This window comes from Phocoena sinus, chromosome 21, assembly GCF_008692025.1.
Source record: "Phocoena sinus isolate mPhoSin1 chromosome 21, mPhoSin1.pri, whole genome shotgun sequence".
NCBI lineage: Eukaryota > Metazoa > Chordata > Mammalia > Artiodactyla > Phocoenidae > Phocoena > Phocoena sinus.
The window spans coordinates 12,528,157-12,551,720 of NC_045783.1; the positions used below are offsets into that span (position 1 = coordinate 12,528,157).

A 23,564-nucleotide genomic window follows, 5' to 3' on the forward strand; every position below is an offset into this window, starting at 1 on the left:
GTAAGATAAGGATGTAATTAGAGCACAAACTTGTCACAACACCTAGTAGCATCCACCCTGACTCACCAGCCATGCCATGGCTGGGCATGTCCTGAGTGCTGTGTTTGCAGTTAAATGAAAGTAGAATTACACATGAAGTATACTGTAAATCTGTACAGTAATTTAAATTTATAGTGTATACCAAATATAATATTAGCTGTAATATGGTGGTTACACACACACATGTATTATCTCTGACGCAACACGCACCTATATGTACTCATTTGCAAATGAGTAAGCTTTTCTTGATTGTTTTGATCTCTTTCACATACTGACTTAAAAATAATTAGATAATGTAAGATACCAAAAATCTTACCTGTTGGTGTTCTTTCCTAAAGTACAAACATCTTTTCTTCCCCTGAAGTTACTTACCTTACCTCAAAGGTAGAGTCCCTAACACAAAACACAGGAAACAATCTGTCTCGTGTTGACATAATGTTTACATAATGTTTACATAATGTTACATAATGTTTACAAAGATGCTTTTCTGCACGTTGTCCCATAGCGCCCTGTGCCTATAAAGCCTGCCTGGTCTAAGCCACAGGAAATACTGATCCACCCTGTGGTCCACCCTGTGATCCACCCTGTGGTCCCATTGTTAAGCAGGTACAGGTTGCCTTTTAGATGTTGGTAGAAACTGAGAAATCATGCACATGTTTTTGTTATGTTTGTTAACTGCATGATCCTGACCTCATTAATTCAGCTGTATATTTTGGTATCTGTCTGGAAGAAGGGATAGGAGAGGGTGTGAATATTTCACCAGAAAGATTTAGGTGTCCTGTCATTTGCTAGTAATCTATGGGTAACGTCGTATAGATATATTTGATATCTATATTTGATCATCTTCCTCTGTAACTTTTGTGATTTAGATTCGATTACGTATCCTCCCTGGCACCGAACAGGAAATGTTGTATAATTTCTACCCTCTGATGGCCGGGTATCAGCAGCTGCCATCTCTCAACGTCAACTTGCTCAGGTTCCCCAACTTCACAAATCAACTGCTCAGGCGTTTTATACCCACCAGTATTTTTGTAAAGGTGAGGCTTAGACATTTTCTGCTTTTTAAATTCACTGTCTTGAAAACTAACAAAAGAAGATGTTTTTTCATGTAAACTTCACTAAGTATTTGGAGACTAACAGGATAGGGCTTTGGCTGTTACTGTATAAATTTGGCAATATTGCTATTCATTTCTGTAAAGTTATTATTTTATAGATTTTTTTTTTAGATTTCTATTTTATAGATATTTTTAGATGTAACTTCAAAGATTTTTATTCCCTTGGGTAAAGGTTTATCTTTCTGGCATCCTTAAACATGGTTTTTCTTTGGCGTTTAGTAAAGTATATTTCTATTTTTGTTTTTCTTTTTTTTATTTCTTTATTTTAATATTTTGTTTACTTTTTAAAAATATGTTTTAAAATTGTAGTTAATTTGTAACTATTTTTTAATCAAAATGGATTAACTTTCTGAATACAGTCCCTGAACTTTTCTGATTCTAACTATGTAATACTACTGGATTTGGGTCTTTTCTGTAAACGATCACCGGTCAGAAACTATACTCTGGTTTAATGTTTTGATTTTTTAACAGTGATACGATTTCCAGGTTCCTTCAGTAAAGGACCCTGTAGGATTGTCATCGCTTTGCCTCGGTTTAAGCCACTCTTGATGCCTAAATTAAGGCTGTTTCTCCAGATAGTTCTGGTTTCCCTTGGTAACCAGAGATACATGAACATATATGAATCCTGTGTGTTCTCTTTTTTTATTGTTGTTGTTGTTGTTGTGTTTTTTTTTAAGTAATTGATAGAGGATCACGCTGGGTTTTTTTTGTTTTGTTTTGTTTTGTTTTTTTATTTTTGGCTGCACTGGGTCTTCGCCGCTGTGTGTGGGCTTTCTCTAGTTGTGGCCAGCGGGGGCTACTCTTTGTTGCAGTGCGCGGGCTTCTCATTGCAGTGGCTTCTCTTGTTGTGGAGCATGGGCTCTAGGCGTGTGGGCTTCAGTAGTGTGGCATGCGGGCTCAGTAGTTGTGGCTCGCTGGCTCTAGAGCGCAGGCTCAGTAACTGTGGCGCGTGGGCTTAGTTGCTCCGCGCACGTGGGATCTTCCCAGACCAGGGCTCAAACCCGTGTCCCCTGCATTGGCAGGTGGGTTCTTAACCACTGTGCCACCAGGGAAGTCCCTTGTGTGTTCTCTTTTTATTTTAAGTTTTACCCCCTTTTTGGATGACAAGTTACAATTTCCGTTTTTGTATCTGTCAGGCTTTGGGGAAGCCTTGTTTATATAATCTGGGATTTGGTAAATTGTAAGTTAGCCTGTGTTCATGTATGTGTCATAATCATCCCACCTGTTACCTTTCTAGACTTACACAGTTTTGTTGTGTTTTGCTTTTGCATCTGCAAAAAAAATCATTTTTATTAACCCTCTAAGCTTCTATTGTATACCAAACTTTTATTTTTTTATTTTTATTTTTTTAACATCTTTATTGGAGTATAATTATTTTACAATGGTGTGTTAGTTTCTGCTTTACAACAAAGTGAATCAGCTATACATATATCCACATATCCCCTCCCTCTTGCGTCTCCCTCCCACCCTCCCTATCCCACCTCTCTAGGTGGTCACAAAGCACCGAGCTGATCTCCCTGTGCTATGCGGCTGCTTCCCACTAGCTATCTGTTTTACATTTGGTAGTGTATATAAGTCCGTGCCACTCTCTCACTTCGTCCCAGCTTACCCTTCCCCCTCCCCATGTCCTCAAGTCCATTCTCTACGTCTGCGTCTTTATTCCTGTCCTGCCCCTAGGTTTTTCAGAACCTTTTTTTTTTTTAGATTCCATATATATGTGTTAGCATACGGTATTTGTTTTTCTCTTTCTGACTTACTTCACTCTGTATGACAGTCTCTAGGTCCATCCACCTCACTACAAATAACTCAATTTCGTTTCTTTTTATGGCTGAGTAATATTCCATTGTATATATGTGCCACATCTTCTTTATCCATTCGTCTGTTGATGGACACTTAGGTTGCTTCCATGTCCTGGCTATTGTAAACAGAGCTGCAATGAACATGTGGCACATGACTCTTTTTGAATGATGGTTTTCTCAGGGTGTATGCCCAGTAGTGGGATTGCTGGGTCGTATGGTAGCTCTATTTTTAGTTTTTTAAGGAACCTCCATACTGTTCTCCATAGTGGCTGTATCAATTTACATTCCCACCAAGAGTGCAAAAGGGTTCCCTTTTATACCATACTTTTAAATTATTATTTTTTAAATCTCATAATTTTGGATCTCCTGTGTTTAAACAGTGGCCTTTTTGTTTTTTTAAGACTTTATTTTTTTTAGAGCAGTTTCAGGTTCACAGCAAAATTGAGAGGAAGGTACAGAGATTTCCCATATACCGCCCGCCTGCACACAGCAGTGGCTTTTTTTAACATTTCCACCTCATCACATTCTAAAGCCATTTCCCTTACTGTTCCTCACTGTCATGTCTGAGGTTACCCTGCAGGGGAGAAGTCATGACTGGGTTGGGGAGCGGCGGTGGGATGGGTGCTCTCTGATGTCCTTTTAGCTGTTTGACCCTCCGAAGTTTGCTCTTCCTAAACTCAGAAGTATGGCTTTCATCAGCCTGAAAGTATTTATCGATGTACAGACCTGATCGTATTCTAGCCGAACAAACAGAGCTTGTTTGAGATGTGAGAGTTGGTCATGTTGAGGAACCAGCGTTTTGTTCCCATCAATTAATCTCTTTCGTTCTTTTCCCTGAAGTGCTCAGAACACCCAAACTAATCCAGATAAATCTAGTTCCGTCTTCTGATTTTCTTTCACAGTAAACCTCTTCTGGGTGGTGGTGTTTTAAGTCCATAAGGAAAGGTTCCAGAAAAGTAAACATTCATAAGTTTTAACCTAATCAGCACACCCTTTTCTAACTGCCACGATCTTTTCTCTAAATTTAAGAACCATCTTCTAGTAACTTGACTGCTGCTAAAATCATTGACTGCACTATTCAGAGCCAGCTCCTTTATCAACTGGGAAAACTCAATAATTAAAATTGTTTTACCTGTCACACTAAGGGCAGTGAATGAGGATTACCCTTTTTCCACTTCATGAACAATCACCGACTAAAATTTTACATCCCGTCATGCCTTTATTAAACTTTAGACCTGTGCTATTCCAGTGTGGTAGCCACGAGCACATGTGCCTATTGAGATTCAAATTAATTAAAACTTAATTTAGGGCTTCCCTGGTGGCGCAGTGGTTGAGAGTCCGCCTGCCGATGCAGGGGACACGGGTTCGTGCCCCGGTCTGGGAGGATCCCACGTGCCGCGGAGCGGCTGGGCCCGTGAGCCATGGCCGCTGAGCCTGCGCGTCCGGAGCCTGTCCTCCGCAACGGGAGAGGCCACAACAGTGAGAGGCCCGCGTAACGCATAAAAAAAAAAAAAAAAAAAAAAAAAACTTAATTTAAAGCTTAGTTACCAGTTGCACTAGCCGTATCTCAGGCGCTCAGTAGGCGTGCAGCTAGCAGCACTGATGTGGAGCGTTTCCTCTTCACGGAGAGTCTTGTTGGACAGTGCCGCCTAGAGCACGCTTGGATCCATATTTTTCTTCCTTCGCAAAATAGATTTGTTTTCTTATTGCATGATAAGAAAACAGATTTATTGTTCTCTGTCCCTGTTTGTAAAGCTGTGTTTGTTAAGGATTTGACCTGGTGGAGCCATTTATTCTGTTTCTAAAACTAAACGTCCTCCATGAGTCCTACAAATTACATGACGTATGAAAGACCAGCAACCTTTTCTTTCGTTCATCCCATTCAGATGGCTGTTGACTCACACACACATGCACACATGCATACATACGTACATAAAGCTGCCCAGCAACAGATCAGAGCGGGAGCGCCCCCTTCGCTGCTCCAGGGAACCCACAGGAATCAGCTGCTTGAAACACAGCAGTGGGCTGTGGTGCTGAGGTTGCAATGCTAATCTAGTTCATGTCCCAGACACCGTCTCTCATGCTTTTCCCACAGAGGTCTGCTAACGTACAGCAGTAAAGTAGTCATTTGCAAGAATTTCATTCTTTTAGCTACTCGATGACGCTCTGGGGTGTTGCTGACCTGTCAGAAATTTTACACCTAAAACCAGTCATGATACCTTTTAATCCCTCTTAGTTTTTCTTCTTCTGATGTGATGTTTTAAATTTTTTCAATCACTGAACTTCGAGAAAGGGAAATTTTGTTTTTATCTGCTGCTTCAATCCTTGCAATCTTCGTTGTTAATACCGTAGAGTTCATTGTGAATCACTTTTTCTCAAACAGGAGATTGGGGAGCCTTGAATCCCAAAGAGCTTGCTGTCAGCTGAGGTTTGTGGCCTGCTTAAAGCTTGGGACACAGGCCGAGCAAGGGAGAGAGAGGATAGAGCGTTACCGCTTGAGCAGGAATGGTGGCCATGTTCCCTTTCACGCGCGGTGCATTGATAGATTGGTGGTAGCTGCCAGAACACCGGGTTAAGAGAAAAGTAGTGACGAGGTAGATTCCGCGGGTGGGTGTGATCGGCTGGTGATGTCTGCCACTGGGCACAGAGGGAGTGTGGCAGCACGGAGGCTGTGCCGTCACCATGCCCGGCTCACGTGAAGAAAGAGGGTGGGGGGAAAGGAGGAAAGCAACACAGTTTGTTTGGGTGCTTGCACACGTCTATTCTGTTCTCGTGAAACAGTTCCAAGAACGTCAAAATCTCTTCAATTAATAGCGCTACTGTTGCCATTACCATTTTGTAAACCCGCTTTGTTTTCCACTCGGCAGCCCCAGGGCAGACTCATGGACGACGCCTCCACTGCTGCCGCGTGATGTTCAGGACGGGCCTTGGCTGTTCCTACGGAGACGCCAGACGGAAGTGTCTGCGTTTTCCGTGGTGAACCGTAGCTTGATCGTGGTGCAAGTTAATCTTTGCTGATTATTAATGGATGTTATAGCAACTCTTCAGAGGAACTCATGCTTAAAATATTAGGAAAATCCATCCTCTTTTATAGTTTTCACTAATAAATATTTGAAATCTGTCAGTGTGACGTGAAAGGATGTCAGTCCTTTGTTACTGTTGAAAGTCATTTTATGGATAGTAACGTCTTTTCGAAGTAAGGGATTTGCACTTGCAGTGGCCGAGGAAAGATAAGCATCTGAAATATGACTGGACAAGGGGAACACGTGCCAGTGTCTGCCCCAGGAAAGTTCTGAATCCCCAGGTGTCTCTTTCAGAGTTGGCTAAACCGGAGGTAAATCCATCCTCATAAATCTAGTGTGTGCTCAGAATACATACACAGGAACCGGAAAGTAGTCACGTGACTGATGCAGAAAACTTCCAGAAAGTTTTAATCAGAGCAATTTAAGATGTCTAAAAAATATCTTTGCTTACCATCAAAACATGTCAAATAGGTTCAGCTTGCAGCCAAAACACGGATCATTTATGAAGCAGGTTTGTATTTATAAGTATGTTAACAAGATCCTTACCCATCAGTATCTGAACTGCAAGATTCTGATTCTAAGCATAATTCCCTAAACTAAAAGTTTTTGAGAAAGGTGCAATGTCTAAATAAGAGATTTTAGTTATGTTGTGCGATTTGAAAAGAACTATTTAAAACTTCTGAAAATTCATGTAAATAAAAATCATATTGTGAAAATCCTCTTTGTTAAAATATCTTAATTTAAAACTACCCCATTTCCCAGAGATTTTTATTGTTTAAAAGTCTAGGAGTTTCAAAAAGGAAAAGGATCATGGGAATAAATATGTTCTCTTTCAGATATGCTTTTATGTATCTTTTATTTATTTTGCGCTTGTTTGATTTCAGCTTCGTGGAGCAGCTTTTACTAAGAACACGGTTGCGGAGGTATGGTGGGGTATGTAGGACTGGAAATAGATCCGCCTTCTAGAGCCGGCGCTGCGCGTCTGCGGGAAGACTGGGGCGGTGACGGGCTGGGAGGACGTGAATTCCCTGTTATCACAGCTTTACAGGTGGAGACCACAGGAGTTTGTCGGATTGTCTAGGGCCAAATCCCAGCCCCGGTGACTTTGTTCATGTTGCCCTTTGTTTGTCTCTGCTCTTACCTGTAAGATGTGGTTGATGGTAATACTGTCTCATAGACTTGGTATGAGAATGATAAAAATGAAATACACAAGAGGAACCGTAAACGAAAATTTCATGAACTAATACTTTCTGTATGCTCTTACATTTTATATCCCACTCTGTTTTGTTAAAAATATTCCTGGTTTAACCTGCTGAATTGATTGCATGACTCACTAAGGGGATGTAACCTGATGTTTGAAAAATTCAAAGGTCCATCTCATGCCGTGCTTATGTAATAAAGGTCTCATGTGTTAACACGGCCATCGTCAAACACAGAGTACTCAGTGCGTGTTAGAACGGATGGATCATTGGCGTCCACTTTAAAATTGTTTGCCTTGATGTCAGTGTGATTTGTGTGAGTGTAAATACACCACATAGACAGGTCTGCGCTTTCCCTCAATAGCGTAATCCTTTCTCAACCAGGAATTCTCCCATGTCGTTCATTTTACTGTGAATGTATTCTATTCACTTGTCTTTAAATTGCAAGTCTTAATTCAGAAATACATGAAATCATGATCTTCCTGGGTCCCCAGAACAAAACTGTCACAGTATTGCAGGAGCTGTTGACTCACTGAGGTTACAAGTGTCCAGCAGGAACTCAGAGTCTTTCCCTTCCCGCCTCTGCACCAGCCACAGTCATCTGTCCCTCATGAGAGGACCCTGTCTTCTGTCTTAGTACCGTGTTGCCATTTGATTCTCAGTATTACTCCTTACCAGTATTATGCACCACTCAGGGGTATAAATTTTTAAATAAAGCATTTAAAATTTGGAATTTGGGGGAGCTATGTATTAAAGTTTGGCCCCTGATTCTTGAAGGTAAGAGCCGGTGGATAATCAATGTTGCGTGTTACCAAGAGGATGAGGATGGTATTGACTTTGGCATAAAATTAATTTTCCAATTTGCTTAATTTTATATATCTGTGATCCTAAAAGTGCAACTTCAACTCAGTTTTCCTCAGAAAGTCTTAGATTCTTTATGCTTGACTTCTTCTTTTTATTAAGAGGCTTTCCAGAGCACAGCTCTTACATTGAATTTTTAAAAATGTCTTCACATTACTTGAAAAAAAAAAAGATTCTTTACGTTCATTTTCATTCAGTCATTTCTTTCATGGCCCATTAATAACTCCACCCAGAATATTAAAAGCCTCTTTCTTGATACTGTTCTTAACAATACGTGTTAAGGAATCTGAGCTGTAGGGCTTCCCTGGTGGCGCAGTGGTTAAGAATCCACCTGGCAGTTGGAGCCTTTGGTGTGCGACCAAGCTTTGCTCCCTTCCAGTTGCCATGGCCGTGGGAGGGACGTCATGGCCCGTTACCCCTGTTCTCTCCTTTGTGCCGGCACAAATGCCATGCCACGGCCTTGGCACCGGGGCTGCAAGGGATTGGGTTTGGTGCCCTAACGGAGCCCATGGCTTCAGGACAGGGGTCCCCACCCTCAGAAGAGGGAGTGAGACAGGTGGGCTATAAGATGTCAGCAGAGGCAGGAACGCGCGGTGGTTAACGCCGATCTTCCAGGCCCCAGACTTCCTGGTTTTTCATCTTGCCTCCTACTCGCTCCGTGAACGCGGACTGTTTGTTTAACCTTCCCCCTGTAAAGCAAGGATGCAGATATCCACACCACTGTATCAGTTATCTGTTGCTGAAGAGCGATGCTACTACACACACAGTGGCTTGAAACAACACATATATATTGTCTGCAGTTTCCGTGGGTCCGGTATCCAGGCACAGCTCAGCCAGGTCGTCAGCAAGACTGAAGTCAAAGGGTCTGGCAGGGCTGAGGTCTCATCTGAGACTTGACTGGGGGAGGATCCACTCTCAAGCTCACCGAAGGTGTTAGCAAAATGTGTGACCTTGTGGTCATAGGACCAAGGGACTCATTTTCTTCTTGGCTGGTGACCAAAGGCCACTTGCTTTCTCAAAGCCAGCCGGGGGGGAGAGGCTCCAGCAAGCCAGGCACTGTAATCGCACACGTTATCATGTCCCCCCTGCTGTATTCTAGTGAGTAAACGCAAGGCCCAGGTCCCACCCACCACTCACTCCAAGGTATGGGTGGGGTCATGACACAAAGGTATGAACACAGAAGATGGGGATCCTGGGGTCACCTTTAGAGTGTGTCCACCACAGTGCCTCATAGGGTTCTTGTGAGGAGGCAGTGAGTTGATACACATCAGGCTCTTAGAAGAGGACCCTTTCTCAGGAAGCACAGTGAGTTGGTTGTGGTGGAGCTGCTGGTGTTACCACCATCAGAAGAAGATGCCTCTAACTTGTACTTGCTCTTGGAAAGTCTTTGAACAGTCTTTAGGGAATCTGGGATGACGGAATTCAATTTAAACAAACAACTGCAATAGTTAATAAATGATATAATTCCAATAACCACTCTCATTTAATTTCATTTTCTTAGTTGGAGATTGCATGGCGAGTGGGAAATATGCAAGGTTTGGAGTTTGAAAAGCAGTGAATTCACAGGCAGCTTTCTCTGCACTACACAAATGTTGGCTGTCATCTTCACTTCTTAAACTGGATTTTACAAATGATTGGGTATTTTGTAATTACGAGGTTTAAATATTAAAATATGTAAGGTACTATAATTGCCACTGTTTTATTTTTTTTATTGAGGAGGTATAATTGACATATAACATTATATTAGTTTTCAGGTGTACAACTTAATGATACAATATTTGTATGTATTGCAAAATGGCCACCACAATAAATCTAGTTAACATCCATCACTAAAAAAAGAAAGAAAAAAAGAATCCGCCCGCCAATGCAAGGGACACGGGTTCGAGCCCTGGTCCGGGAAGATCCCACATGCTGTAGAGGAACTTACCCGTGCGCCACAACTACTGACCCTGCACTCTAGAGTCCGCGAGCCACAACTACTGAAGCCCACCTGTCACAACTACTGAAGCCCGTGTGCCTAGAGCCCATGCTCCGCAACAAGAGAAGCCACTGCAATGAGAAGCCCGCACACCACAACGAAGAGTAGCCCCCGTTCACCACAACTAGAGAAAGCCCATGCGTAGCAACAAAGACCCAACGCAGCCAAAAAAAAAAAAAAAAAATTCTGAGCTGTGATTTCCACATTGGCATTGCAGTGAAAGAGGGGGTGCTTTCAAGGACAAAACAAGTGGAAAAGTTAAGGTTACTCTTGTAATGGGGAGGGTCTGTGTAGTCCCAGCACACACCTTACCTCTTGACCTAAAACCCCAGAAAAGGCACTAAAAGTGTCCCAACTCCTAGTGTAAAAAAATACTTGAGATGGGTTGTGTTATTTAACGGTTGAGTGAATAAATAGTAATGACTATAATTGTCAAGAAGCAGTTAGGTGCAGCATTAGTGATTAGAGATTGCTGAATGGACACGATACCAAATAGAAATGTGCACTTTCTCTTGCCTGTGGATTTGTTCTGAAACATTTCTACCAAGGGCTCCTCAAGCCATCCTGTGGTGAGCCCCATCACCATCTTCCTTTTCTTTCAGCCAACGACGCCATTCTCAGACACAGCTACTAAAGAACTGCATACGATTCACCGAATGAGTATGAAATCCCATGTTTTCATGCATGAGAAAAGAAATTTGTAGTTTAAGTATATTCAGGTTCTCTTCGAAGGTCATATTTATGAGAAACTTTCCCTTCCACTCAATTTACTTGTGCCTGAGAACAAAAGAAAAAGTGATCACCGGGCCTTTTGTGTCTGCTTTCTGAAGCGTGTTTTACCAGAGGGGAACATGTAACCAAAGTCAACCCTGCCAGGCACCCCTGCATTTCAGGTGACATATACCATGCAAGTGACAGGTCGAGCCATGTTTTAAATTGTTTTCTCCCCAGTCGTTGAGAGGATGCAAAACTCACAGCCACCTTGAAGTAGTTTTTCATTTATAGAATACGCCCTTACCCAGAATGTATCAGCCTGCCTGGCAATATGAGAACTGGCAATATGTTTATTAGGTTGGTCAGGATTTCTAAACCATGTATATTTCCCAAATGATAATTACTGATATTATTGAGGGCTACAGTGTGCCAGGCAACTTTGTTCTTACCTCATTTAATACTCATAAAAGTCCACCGTGGTGTGGATACTGTTATTATCCCCATTTTAAAGATGTGGAGACTGAGGCACAGAGAGGTTAAGTAACTTGCCCAATGTTCTGGTTATCACTGCAAAACAAATCATCCCAGTACTTGATAGCTTAATGCAGCAGTTATTTTTTATGGTTTCAGTGGGTCAGGAATTCAGGAAGGGCTTGGCCAGGTAGTTCTGGTTTGTGGTCACTCAGGCAGTTGCTCATCTGACAGTAGCTGGAGTTAGGATAGTGGGGATTGTGAGAACGAGGGAGCTGAAGCGGCATGGGGCTAGCCAGGCATCCCTCCATTTAGTCTCAGGACCTTCCCATGTGGTCTTTGGGCTTCCTCACAGTATGGCGGTCTCAGGGTAGTTGGATGCTTACATGGCAGCACAGAGCTCCAGTGTGGGTGGTCTAGCCAGCAAGGAGGAAGATGCATTGCCTTCTGTGACCTGGCCTTGTATATCACATAACATCACTTCAACTATGGTCACAGGCGCATTTACATTTAAGAGGAGGGAATATAAACCCTACTTCCTGATGGGGAAATGGCCACATCCTAGAAGAACAGGGGGGACAGGAGAGATCATTGCAGTCATCTTTGGAAAATACAATCTGTCCTACCCAATGACACGGCAACTGGTGGAAGAGCTGGGATTCAAATCAACGCACTGACTGCAGAGCCCACGTGCTTAACCACTATGCTACACAGCCACCACTCTAATGCTGCCAGTGTATGCTCCTAAATAAATGAGTTTGGGCTGAATATGGATTTGATGATTGAGGCGTTATGCATTCTGTGAATTAAGACCTGTTCTTGGGACTTCCCTGGTGGTCCAGTGGTTAAGACTTCATGCTTCCAATGCAGGGGACGTGGGTTCGATCCCTGGTCAGGGAACTAAGATCCCACAAGCTGCACGGCGCGGCAGAAAAAAAAAAGAGGGAAAAAAGACCTGTTCTTAAGTCTATGGCAATAAAGCTGTTGACAATTCAATTACACATTGAATTCCAAGTGTTTATCGAGCGCCTGCCATGGGCCAGTTTCTGTGCTGGTTTTGCTAAAACATAAAGGAATCCTCTCCTGAAGATCAGTGGTCCAGCAGGAGACACTGGCATGAAAACACATTCCACTGCCATGAGATTGCTGCAGTAAAAGTGGGTACAAGACTGGTGAACTGATGGGATGTGTGGGAATTGCTTTAAAATGCTCCAGAAGACAAAAACAAAAAATAAACCAGGTTGGGGAGAAGTGGATGAAACAAGATTTTTAAAATGTTAATCATTGTTAAAAGTGGGTAAAGGGTGCCTGGGGGCTCTACTTTTGGATATGTCTGTAACTTTCCATGATAAAAATAAGTAAATAAAAGATACAAGGTAGAAAGGAACCCCAGTGGAGGTGATTATAGGGTTTGAGTGATGAAGCAGCAGAGAGGCACGGCTTCCTCCAGAAGTGACCCTGGAGTTGTTTTCATGATCGTCATGAAATTACTCTGTTTTTCTTGTATGGGAATGTGTTTCCATCATCCTTGAACAGATCCTGTTATGCGAGCTGGGTTTGGAGGGCACGTAAAATTTGTAAAGTAAACATATCAGGGAAGAGCTTTGCAGGTGATGAAGGGGTGCTGGCTGGCGTCCACACCAGACGGCCCCCAGGCTCACCAAGCATTCATAGTGTAGACAGACCTGTCCAGCGCTGAGTAAAGCTGGCTCTGCTTTTCCTACCCGAGAGGTTCCTATTCAGTGATAAGAGAATTAGGGGAGGCCTGAAACTCACTTACAACTGAAAGAATGCTTGCTGCTGTCAGCACCGCTGCTTCTGGAGGGCAGGGCTTTTTCTGTTGGAATTCGAGGATTTTTGAACGAAGCGCGCCTTCTCGTTAGTTGTCTTATGCTATTTAGAGTATTGAAGAATTGTAGCTTGAGGAATCTTTGACCCTGGGTGATAATCAAAAACCACTGTCTCAGCAAAGGACTGAATCCCAAGTGCCAAATTTAACAGGAAACAATAAGAAGCCCTACCTTCAAGATGTGTTTGAATATTGAATCGTTTAAGCACAGGGTGGGAGGAGCTCTGTGATAGTTCATGTGCTTACCAGTTGCTCAGAGTACGTTTGCAATATTTTCTCTACTTCTAATCGCTACCCTTTATTTTGTTTCATTTTTATAGTGAAAATTTTCAAACATACACAAAAGTAGAGACAATAACACACATTCATGCTTGTACTCAGCTCTGTAGCCATTCATACTTTGCCATCTACATGATATTGCACCCACACCTATTCCCCCCTTACGTAATTTCACCCATAAATAAAAGGACTTTTTATAAACATAGCCACAATACCTTATTACATCTCATAATTACCAGTAATTCCTTCAAGGTTGCCTGATACACGATCTATGTTCAGTTTTCCCTGATTGACTAAGGAGTCTTTTTACAGTTGGTTTGTTTGAATCAGCATCAAACAAGGTCCATCATTATATTTAATTATGTCTCAAGTCTTTTTTTGAGTTTCATTTAATGTAGAACAGTCCCTTCCTCCTTTCTATCCCTTATCATTGACCTGTTGAAGACATGCAGTCAGCGTCTTGTAAAATATTCCCCATCCTGGTGTTGGCTGACTGCTGCCTCAAGGTGTCATTTGGCTTGTTTCTCTGTCCCCTGGATTTCCTGTGGACTGTTACAGTTTAAAGCTTGTCTGAGTCCCTTTCTGCCTGCCGGTAATCACTGCATGATGGCTCTTTCAACACAGACACAGATACTGTTAAAAAATTTTTCAGGACACCTGTTAAAGACAGTTAGCCAGACTTATTCAAGAGGGGCCATTGCAATGCGGTTTTGTAGGGGAGAGAGACTGATTCGATTCCAACACCGACAGGGACAAATGTGGATTTGTAGGCAAGGTGCAGGCGGGAGTCAGTGGATGGGAAATTACTGAGATGGGAATGGGGATGGGAAAACCTGAGGGGTCAGGGGGCTCTTGCTAGACCAAGTCAACAGAATTCTGGCTGAAGGCAGCCCAGGGTGGTCAGGTACCAAGGTGGGGATTTCCATGAAACTGATTTAGCAGGATTCTCCAAGGACTGGGAGAGAAGTGCAAGTCGGGCCTGGCTGAGCAGAGGTGCTCAGAGGAGCCTGATCAAAGTTGGGTCATAGGAGAGAGCCTGCGCCCATTCCCACCTACAAGCATTAACCACAATGTTTTACTTTTCAGGTTAATCATTCCTCCTCCTCTATCAGGTAGTAGAATGTTTACTGTTCTCAAAGTCAAGTGTGTCTGAGCGCGCTGGGCAAGCTGAACCTTTCAAGTGTTGCTTCCCCCTCCCGCATAGAAAACGAAAACCAAGGCTGGTCCTTCGAGGCTCGAGGTTCCGTGCAAGAATAACTCCGGCTCACCAGCCAGGACCATGTCGGATGACTGACTCCGGTTCTGCGAAGCAGAAAGAAATTTCCAAAGTGGTTAGACAGGCTGGATGACTTCAGGACAAGGAGCCTTTATGTTTTAAAATCGGAACCCAGCTGTGACGAGCAAGCAAAAAGGTTTTCTTGTACCTGCTGGAATGACCGGCAGAAACATTGACTGTGCGGGCAAGCGCTGGACTCTGCACGCACGCTCCCTGGCACGCATCCCCGCATCTCCCCGGGCACGCGCTGCATCCATGCGGGGACCCGGCTCCCGGCTGGAGCGGCAGCGGGCTGAGCCTGAAGGAGTTCACCGGCCCCCAGCGCCTCTGAGATGGACGTTCACCCCGCTGCGATCACCCCTCGCTTAAACGTGGTGCAGCCACTTCCAGAAAGCGGGCGGGATGCCACTCTCAGAGAGGCCTCCACAGCGAGTTTCTAAAGCTAATGCAAAACGCCTTCTAAGGATTTTGCAAAGCCCACCTAGGAGGTGAAGCGGTATCAGTTTTACCTCTTCTTTGCAGGAGGAATCATAGTCCGGAAAGACAGAGGATGTGTCTAGCTCAGAACCTCCAGGCCACTTGCAGGTGTCTGGGGTCTGCGGGGGTCGTTCCACCCCGGAGGCCTAACACCCTGGCATCCCCAAGCCCCCCTCACCCCCACCCACCTCGGATGCCGATGAGAAGAGTGGAGAAGCTCTGTGTCCAGAAGAAGGTGGCTGGTATCTGAAAGGGAGGCCAGGGGATGAGAGCAGTGGACTCAGGTGCCTCTGGAATGTCCTCGCCCGGAAGGGAGAGTGGCCTGCACTTTAGATGCCAGCGCTGCCAGACCCAGGTCCCTCCTTCATTCTTTATTTTCTGTTTGGTTTGGCAGAGCTGCAGAGCTCTCAAGTGGGGCCTGAACCCCAACAGACAAATCTTTCTTTGTAAGAAGGGCCCTCCTCCCTGGTGAAATCACGTTTAAAAATGGTTGCTCTAGGGCTTCCCTGGTGGCGCAGTGGTTGAGAGTCTGCCTGCCGATGCAGGGGACATGGGTTCGTGCCCCGGTCTGGGAAGATCCCACATGCCGTGGAGCGGCTGGGCCCGTGAGCCATGGCCGCTGAGCCTGCGCGTCCGGAGCCTGTGACCCGCAACAGGAGAGGCCACAACAGTAAGAGGCCGGGGTACTGCAAAAAAACAAAACAAACAAACAAACAAAAATGGTTGCTCTATACTGTTGCAGAAAAAGCAAGGTACAAAACAGTGTGTGTGATACAATCTTGTAAGACAAAACAAAACAAACACTACAAAAACACAAATACATACTCAAAGAAAAAGGACTGGAAGTATATGCACCAAATTCTATTTTTGGATTATTGGATTATAGATGATTTTAATTTTCTTCATTTTACTTATCTGTTCTAAAGTGTTTTCAGCAGTAAATGGGGTTTTTTCTAACAAGAAAAAATGACAAATGTTATTAAAAAAAAAAAACCCACAGTATCACAGCACCAGTGGGAAGAGAGTCCATGGATGGGCACACCTGGTGATACGATACCAATATACCCCCCAGAAGCCCCCGTGTGGATTCCTGGAGAGATTCTGAAGATTCTGTTTTGCGGCCACTCAAGGAAGCAGCAGATGAGCCGCCGCTGTAGTTATAACCATGATGCTTTTCTCTTTCCCAGAAGGTTCCTCAGGTTGTTGGTGACTCTGATCTGTTGCTTGGCACCATGTTCATTGACCTGGCTCTCTTCCAGTGGCCAGTCCTCTATGGCTGGGGGAATTCTCTGTCGTGTCTCAGCTTTTAGATTGTAGGAAGCAGGTCTTGATTTAGATCTCCGACTAGGGGATGATGTCAAAGGGACCCGAAGAGCTTCAAAGTCTTAACTAAACAAGACCTAATAGCTTCCTTCTTGCCACAGAGTCCTAAGTGGGCCTTCCAGGGGAACCACGAGATTGTAAGTGCCCCAAAGATATGTCTCCTTCGCTGATCTGGCTCTAGCTCCTAGAACCATTCCTGACGCATTAGAAGGGACTGGTAAATATTTATGACATATGTTGGTAAACTACAGACCTACTCTTTGGCAATCTCCCAGCTTTTGAGATTTCTCTTTCCTGCTCTTTCTTACTTCTTGCCCTCTCTCCCTCTCCCTCTTCTTTTTTTTCCCTCACTTTTACATCTATACAGGAGAACATCTTCCTCACCCACCCCATGCCCATTTGTCATTTGCCCACTACGGATCCAGGCATTCACTAAAAAGATGGGCCCGTCTGAATGACAACGAAACCCACAGACCACAGCCACGCCTGATCCCTAGAAGCTTCCAAGTCCCATCCCAACAAAGTCTTGAGGCACGGAAGAGCCGAAACCCAAACCCAGATGATTCCAGCTGTGCCCATTATTCTCATTTCCAGCTCCCGGTAAGTGTGAGAGTGACCGGAACATCGATAACCCACACTAAGGATGCCAGCGATCTCTGTCAAAAAGTGAGAAAAGATTTATGAGACACTGCAGGCCGAGGGACCGATGTAATTTGTGTAATTCAGACACCAGAGGCACCGGCCTCTGTTTCCCTTTGCAAAGTCCTCTTGTCTTTCCACAAGCTCTGCTTCTGTGTCCTGTGCCCCAGTGAAAGCTCTAGACAGTAGAAAATGCTATGTTTGGGGAAGGGGGGACTCTTCTAGAAAGGTAAAATACGATGCAATTGTAATGATATTTTGTTTTTTTGGATGTTTCTTCCAAAACTCTGTATGGCATTTTCATCACCACAAAATGAAGAACGGAGTCACCAGCCCCAGGCCTCAGTAAAGCAGGACAGTCCTAGGAGGAGCTGGACAGAGGCCCTTGCAGACGTCACTCTCCCTCCCGCGTCCTGAAAGCAGGACAGTCCTAGGAGGAGCTGGACAGAGGCCCTTGCAGACGTCACTCTCCCTCCTGCGTCCTGTTTTTCTTTTTCTTGTGTCTTCGGGACCCCAATTTGTAAGAAAATTGTATTTCCTGAACTTGGAGTCCAGGTCGCCTCCCTATGGATACAAGGAAGGGGAAGAGGCGTGGTCGGACTGCTGTGCTGCCCAGCTCCATCCACATTGAATTTTGTGACTGGTGGTCCCCAGAATGCCCTAGAAGGAGAGATGCTGGGACCAGTGAATCAGAGCATTACCCTGAGACATCCAGCTGGGTCGTGTCATTTCCGTATCCCAGTGAAAGCTCCCTGCAAGATTTGCTATATGTTATTTTCTCTGCAGTAAAAGATAGGGTGATTTAAAATTTTTTCTCATCAAAATGAAGGCATCAGGATGTGAGTCACGGATACATAGAACCTAGAACTTTTCACTCTCTGATGTTTCCCCCTTGAAGGCCCAAAGAGGCACTGTTGTTGACAGCACTTTTTTTTCTTTTTCTTTTTTTTTTGCTGTACGCGGGCCTCTCACTGCTGTGGCCTCTCCCGTTGCGGAGCACAGGCTCCAGACGCTCAGGCTCAGCGGCCATGGCTCACGGGCCCAGCCGCTCCGCGGCATGTGGGATTTTGCCGGACCGGGGCACGAACCCACGTGCCCTGCATCGGCAGGCGGACTCTCAACCGCTGCGCCACCAGGGAAGCCCAGACAGCACATATTGACAGCCTATTCTGGGCGCCCTTCATGAGGAGCCGGCCTGTTCTCTGAGTCCTAATCAGCCTGCCTTCCCAGAGAGGAAGCTCCATCTTTTCTGGAGGCAGCTTGTCTAGCTTCGCCAGCATCTCGCGCTGACAGCAATGGCAAGTGGGCGTCTACCTGCTCACTGGGCCAGGGCGCCATGGTGGTGCTCTGGGGGTTCCTGTTGCGCCCTGGCCTCCTGCCGCAGAGCCAGGGGACCCCTGGGAACCTCATGGAGCCCACACTCACTGTCACCCTGAACAGGCCCCTGAGGCTGATGGCTGCAGGTGGCGGGGGATGGGGTTGGTGGGAGAAGTCTGCCACAAGTGTTTAAAGGTCTGCTTTCCCACTGGTTGCTTGGAGATACCGCCCCCGCGCTCCCCCAGGAGATGAGGACTTAACATCCTGCAGGGTAAACTTTGGCAGGTGAGAGATGGCAGTGATGAGCAAATTCTTCTCTCTTCCTCCCCCCATGGACTGTTTCAAGACATCTGTTAGTTTATTCAGCCCCTCTGAAGACCTTCCATAAGATGGAGAATCAGCTGTGCTTCTGAACGGCTCAGTACTGTTCTTCTAATATTTGTTCTCTCTCCTTCCCGTGATCGCTCTCCCCGATGAAATGTTAGCACAAATGCATTGTCCTTCATTCTGATTTCTAGACAACCTGGGCTAAGATAGGTTTATACCAGAATATCTTTTTTTTTAATTAAAAAATTTGTAAAATTTTTACCTAGACTATTCATTTTCTTATTTTTACTATATTATTTTTAAGAGTAATATACATGCAGAGCAGAAGACTTGAAAAATGCAGAAAAACAAAAGGAACTCATAATCTCGTTACCTAATGATAAAGACTTTGCACATCTTGGAGAATTTACTTCCAGTGTTTATTCTTTACATCAGGGGAGTTTGTTTCCTAAATAGTCTTTCCCCGAAGCAGCCAGACCTATTATTTTCAGACTATTTCTCATGCCTGACAGCGGATCCTTTCGCAGATTTTTATGTGGGCAGCTTAAATTGGAATAAGATAAATTCATAAGGTGATTCCTAAGTGTATTCTCAGAAATTAGTGGAAATTCCTAAAGCATCTAACATGCTTTAAACAATGCTCTAGTCATCGGTAGATTTTCTGAACACACGTAAACTAGTCTCCTTTTCCCTTCACATGCAGTGGCACTAATAATAATCTCTCACAAGGATGCTCAGAGAACAAGAAGACAGGGAGGAGGGCTGAGGATGCATCACTATAAATAAGAATAGTCATGAGATTCAGCAGAGAGATGCTAGGCAGTTAAAGTGGTGATACCAAAATGAAGAGCATTCATGTTGGTTTATTGGAACTTACCCTAGCGTTTTGGGAGACTGACGTCGTTATTAATAGCAGACTTTGTGATCAGCCGATCCTAGCATTTCTCTTTATAAGCTGTGTGATGCTTGGGTATTACTTAACCTTTTTAAGTCCCAGCTTTCTTATCTGAAGCATGAGAATAATAATAGGTATCCTGCAGAATTGTTCATTTATTCCACCAGTATTTGCTCAATACCAGCGATTCAATGAATATTTATTAAATACTGTGCTAGTCTTTGGGGTGCAGTGGCGACTAAGAGGAAGCCTCAGTTCTCTTGGAACCTGCACTGACAGCTCAGTAAATGATAATTAGTCTCATAATCACCACTGTCACCATGACTACCAGCATCCTCGTCATCGAAATTTCCTCTGTGTTGACTGATTTTGAAACATTGTTTAGCTCAGAGCAGTGCACTTTTTAAATTAAACTTTTTATTTTGAGATCATTATAGATTCACATGCATTTGTAAGAAATAGTACAGAAAGATCTTGTGTACCCTTTACCAGTGTCCCCAAAGGTAACATCTTATAAAGCTAGAGTACAATGTCACACCAGGATTTTGACATTGGTTCAATCTACCAATCTCATTCGGATTTCCCCAGTTTTAACTGTGTTTTGCATATATATGTGTGTGTGTATTCAGTTCTATGCAATTTTCTCGTATCTTCACCACCACACTCAAGACACATATCCACAAGGATTCCTCATGTTGACTTTTTATAACCTTGTCTACCTCCTACCCACCATGTGGTTCCTAAACTCTGGCAACCACTAATCTGTTCTTCATTTCTATTTCAAGAGTGTTATATAAATGAAGCCATAGAATTTGTAACCACTGGGGACTGGCATTTCTCACTCACAATAATTCTCCGGAAATTCTCTGGAAACTCATCCAAGCTATTGCCTGTATCGATAGTTCATATCTTTTTACCCTTGAGTAAATTTCCATGGTACAGATGTACCTGGTTGTTTAACCACTCGCTGGGGAAGGGCATTTAGTTGTTTCCGGTTTTGACTACTGTGAATGAAGTCTTTATGAACATTCTTGTGCAGAGTTTCATTTCAAATTTGTCCTCTTTTCCATCAAAAAATTGATATTTGGTGGTGGTGGGTTGTGTCTGGAGACCGAAAAGAATTTATCTTTCAATTCCAGTAGCTTAATTAGAATGTATCTCACTGTGGATGATTCTGGTTGCGTTTCCCAGGTACATACTGACCCCATTCAAAATACAGACTCAAGTGTCTTTTTATCTCATCACAGATTTCTTAAGATAGTGTTTGCTCTGATCTATTGATTTAGTTTCCTTCTTCAGAAACTTCAGTTGTACGCTGTTGGATTTTTCTTTGCCTGTTTTCTACATCTACCTTTATAAACGATCTTTTTCTTTATTTCTGTTTAATTTCCTCCTTCATAACCTCAATCTCCCTTGTTATGCTTTCTGTGACGTCTAATTTTTCTTGTGTAACTTCTAGCTTAGGCTTAGTTCATAAAATATTATGTTTTAATTTTTTCCTGAGCTCGCTTGACTCTTATTTGACACATCCCTCTTGTGTTACTGTCTAATTTTTGAACTTTCATATGTCATATTTATGTCATGTTTCTGTAACTTATTACAGTTTTAAAAATTATTGTTAGTTCATTTTCCATTAGGAAACATTTCTCAATCTGCTTTGTGGCCATGTTTCTCTGGTATGCCTCTTTATCTGCCAATGCAGTATTTAGTTCATTTTTTCTCATTTTCCTTAAAATATCTTCATATTTGATTTACATTTCTTTTCTAGTGTTTATACTTCTATAAGATGGGTTTTCTTATAATTTGAAAGCAATATTGTCATGCAAGGAGTAGGGGCTAGACCAAGGTGCCTTCTGTCTTGAAGGCTCCCTCCCTATTGTCACTTCAAAGTACTTCATTCCATGGATTCACCTCCACAGTTATAAGATCTTATTCCTTTGTACCTTCTTTATATCCAGTGCTCGGACCTGATCAATTCATTCTGCTACTAGAAGATTTTTACTCAGGGTAGGAGAGAGTTTTTCCTCCTAGGATAGAGTTTTTGGGTTTTTTTGTTTTGGGTTTTTTTAAAAATTAATTAATTAACTAATATTTGGCTGCATTGGGTCTTAGTTGTTACACGCAGGCTTTCTCTGGTTGTGGCGAGCAGCGGCTACTCTTCTTTGTGGTGCATGGGCTTCTCATTGCGGTGGCTTCTCTTGTTGCGGAGCACGGGCTGTAGGCACGGGGGCTCAGTAGTTGTGGCTCGTGGGCTCTAGAGCGCAGGCTCAGTAGTTGTGGCACACGGGCTTAGTTGCTCCGTGGCATGTGGGATCTTCCGGGACCAGGGCTCGAACCTGTGTCCCCTGCATTGGCAGGCAGATTCTTAACCACTGCACCACCAGGGAAGTCCCTAGGAGAGAGTTTTTATGGAGTATTTCTGGGGTCCTTGAAGGGTCCTCTCTCGTGAGGGTGAGCTTTTGTTGCAAGGTCTATGTTCTAAGGCTATCAGCAGTGGCTCTAAGGCTCATTCTAAAGCTGAGATTCTTGCCAAACTTGACTGTGTCAGCTCTCCCCAGATCTGCAGCCAGTGACATTAACTATGGTGGAGTATTTATACCCTGAAGATCAGCAAACACTACAGGTCAAGTTGGTTTCTGAGTTTTGTTGTTTATTTGTTTTGGTGGTTTTTAAATGTTTTTGAGAGCTAACTTACGAGCACACCACCGGCTCCTAAACCATCAGAACTCCCTCTCATCTTCCCTTAGATCCTCACACATTTCCTAACCCATAAAGATTGTGAGTAGGTTTCGTCCTACCCAGACCACCAGAGCAGAGCAAACCGTGTCACCTAATTTTATTGAAAATATTGTCGGAGGGTTGTTTAAATGTTGCTCTCCTATTGTGATGGGGATTTGAAAATATTTATAATGGTCTTGCCCTGATAAGCTTATTTACTCTGAGCATAAATATTAAATAAGACAGAGACAATAAAGCGCTAGGCCAACATAAATGTTAGCCTAGAGTAGTAGATTTTAGAGTTAACCCACCTCGGGCTCAGTTATAATCTCTTCTATTTACTTGCTTTGTGACCCTGAAAAAATTACTTAACTTCTCTGAGCCTCAGTTCCTTCTTTTATAAAAGAGTGCAATGCGTAAGATTGATGTGGAGAATAAGTAAGAATGTACCTGGCACATAGCTCTAGAAAAGAAGAAATTTATGTCCCTTCCCTTCTCCTGGCTTTAAGCCAAAGCAATAAGTTATGGAATTTCAGGCACCAGTGAACCAGGAGTAATATGTATGGAGGATATGAGGAAAAGAGAATACAATGTTCTGGCATTCCTGAATTACGCACGGAGGGAACACCTCTTTTGCCCCACTTCCCCTTTTAATGAGTGTTAAAGTCTCCAATGAAAATTACACATCTGTTCAAGAAGCCTTTAAGTTCTATCAGTTTTTGCTTTGTGTATTTTGAAGCTCTGTTGTTAGATGCATATTCATTTATTGTTGCATGTGAGCTATGACTTGAAATATAAGATGCGATTTAAAATATGCCAAAGCCAGGAAGAACATTCCAGGAAATAGGACTAAGTATGGCAAAGGCACCAGTGCATAGCATGACATGGTCAGTGTATAAATGGCAAGCACCATATTGATAGAGTAGAAGATGGATGGCAGAGATCACCAAATGAGCCAGAAAATTCACTATATTTCATTTTGCCAACTTTTGACCTGAATTCACCACAGTGAAGCTGAGTGAATTATCTGGACCATTTACTCTATGAAAACAATTGGTTTGGATGATTTAGCCTCCAAAGTGTGTCATATGGGCGGTAGAGCATGATTTTGGAACCAGTCTACTTGACTGCAATTTCTTATTTCAACATTCACTAGCTGAGTGGACTTGAGCAAGTCCTCTGATGCTTTTTCTACCTCATTTTCTCATCTGTGACAACAGAGCTTCAAAATACACAAAATTTTCTTACATTATAATAACAATATC

At 43.4% G+C, this 23,564-nt stretch overlaps 1 protein-coding gene across 7 annotated transcripts in view; it reads left to right on the forward strand.

The window, feature by feature from the left end:
- The window catches only part of TRAPPC11 (trafficking protein particle complex 11), a 44,172-nt gene extending 34,469 nt beyond the window's left edge, over positions 1–9,703 (forward strand). For 3 of the 7 annotated variants that reach the window (XM_032618309.1, XM_032618311.1, XM_032618310.1), the window contains 2 exons: positions 909–1,076; positions 5,821–6,813. In XM_032618309.1, the coding sequence (XP_032474200.1) occupies positions 909–1,076; positions 5,821–5,865 (213 nt within the window). In that variant the 3' untranslated portion in view covers positions 5,866–6,813. Of the gene's footprint in view, positions 1–908; positions 6,814–6,860 lie in introns of those variants that run through there. The other 4 variants (XM_032618312.1, XM_032618313.1, XM_032618307.1 and 1 more) reach the window with 2 other exon arrangements.
- Positions 9,704–23,564: the final 13,861 nt, after the last annotated feature.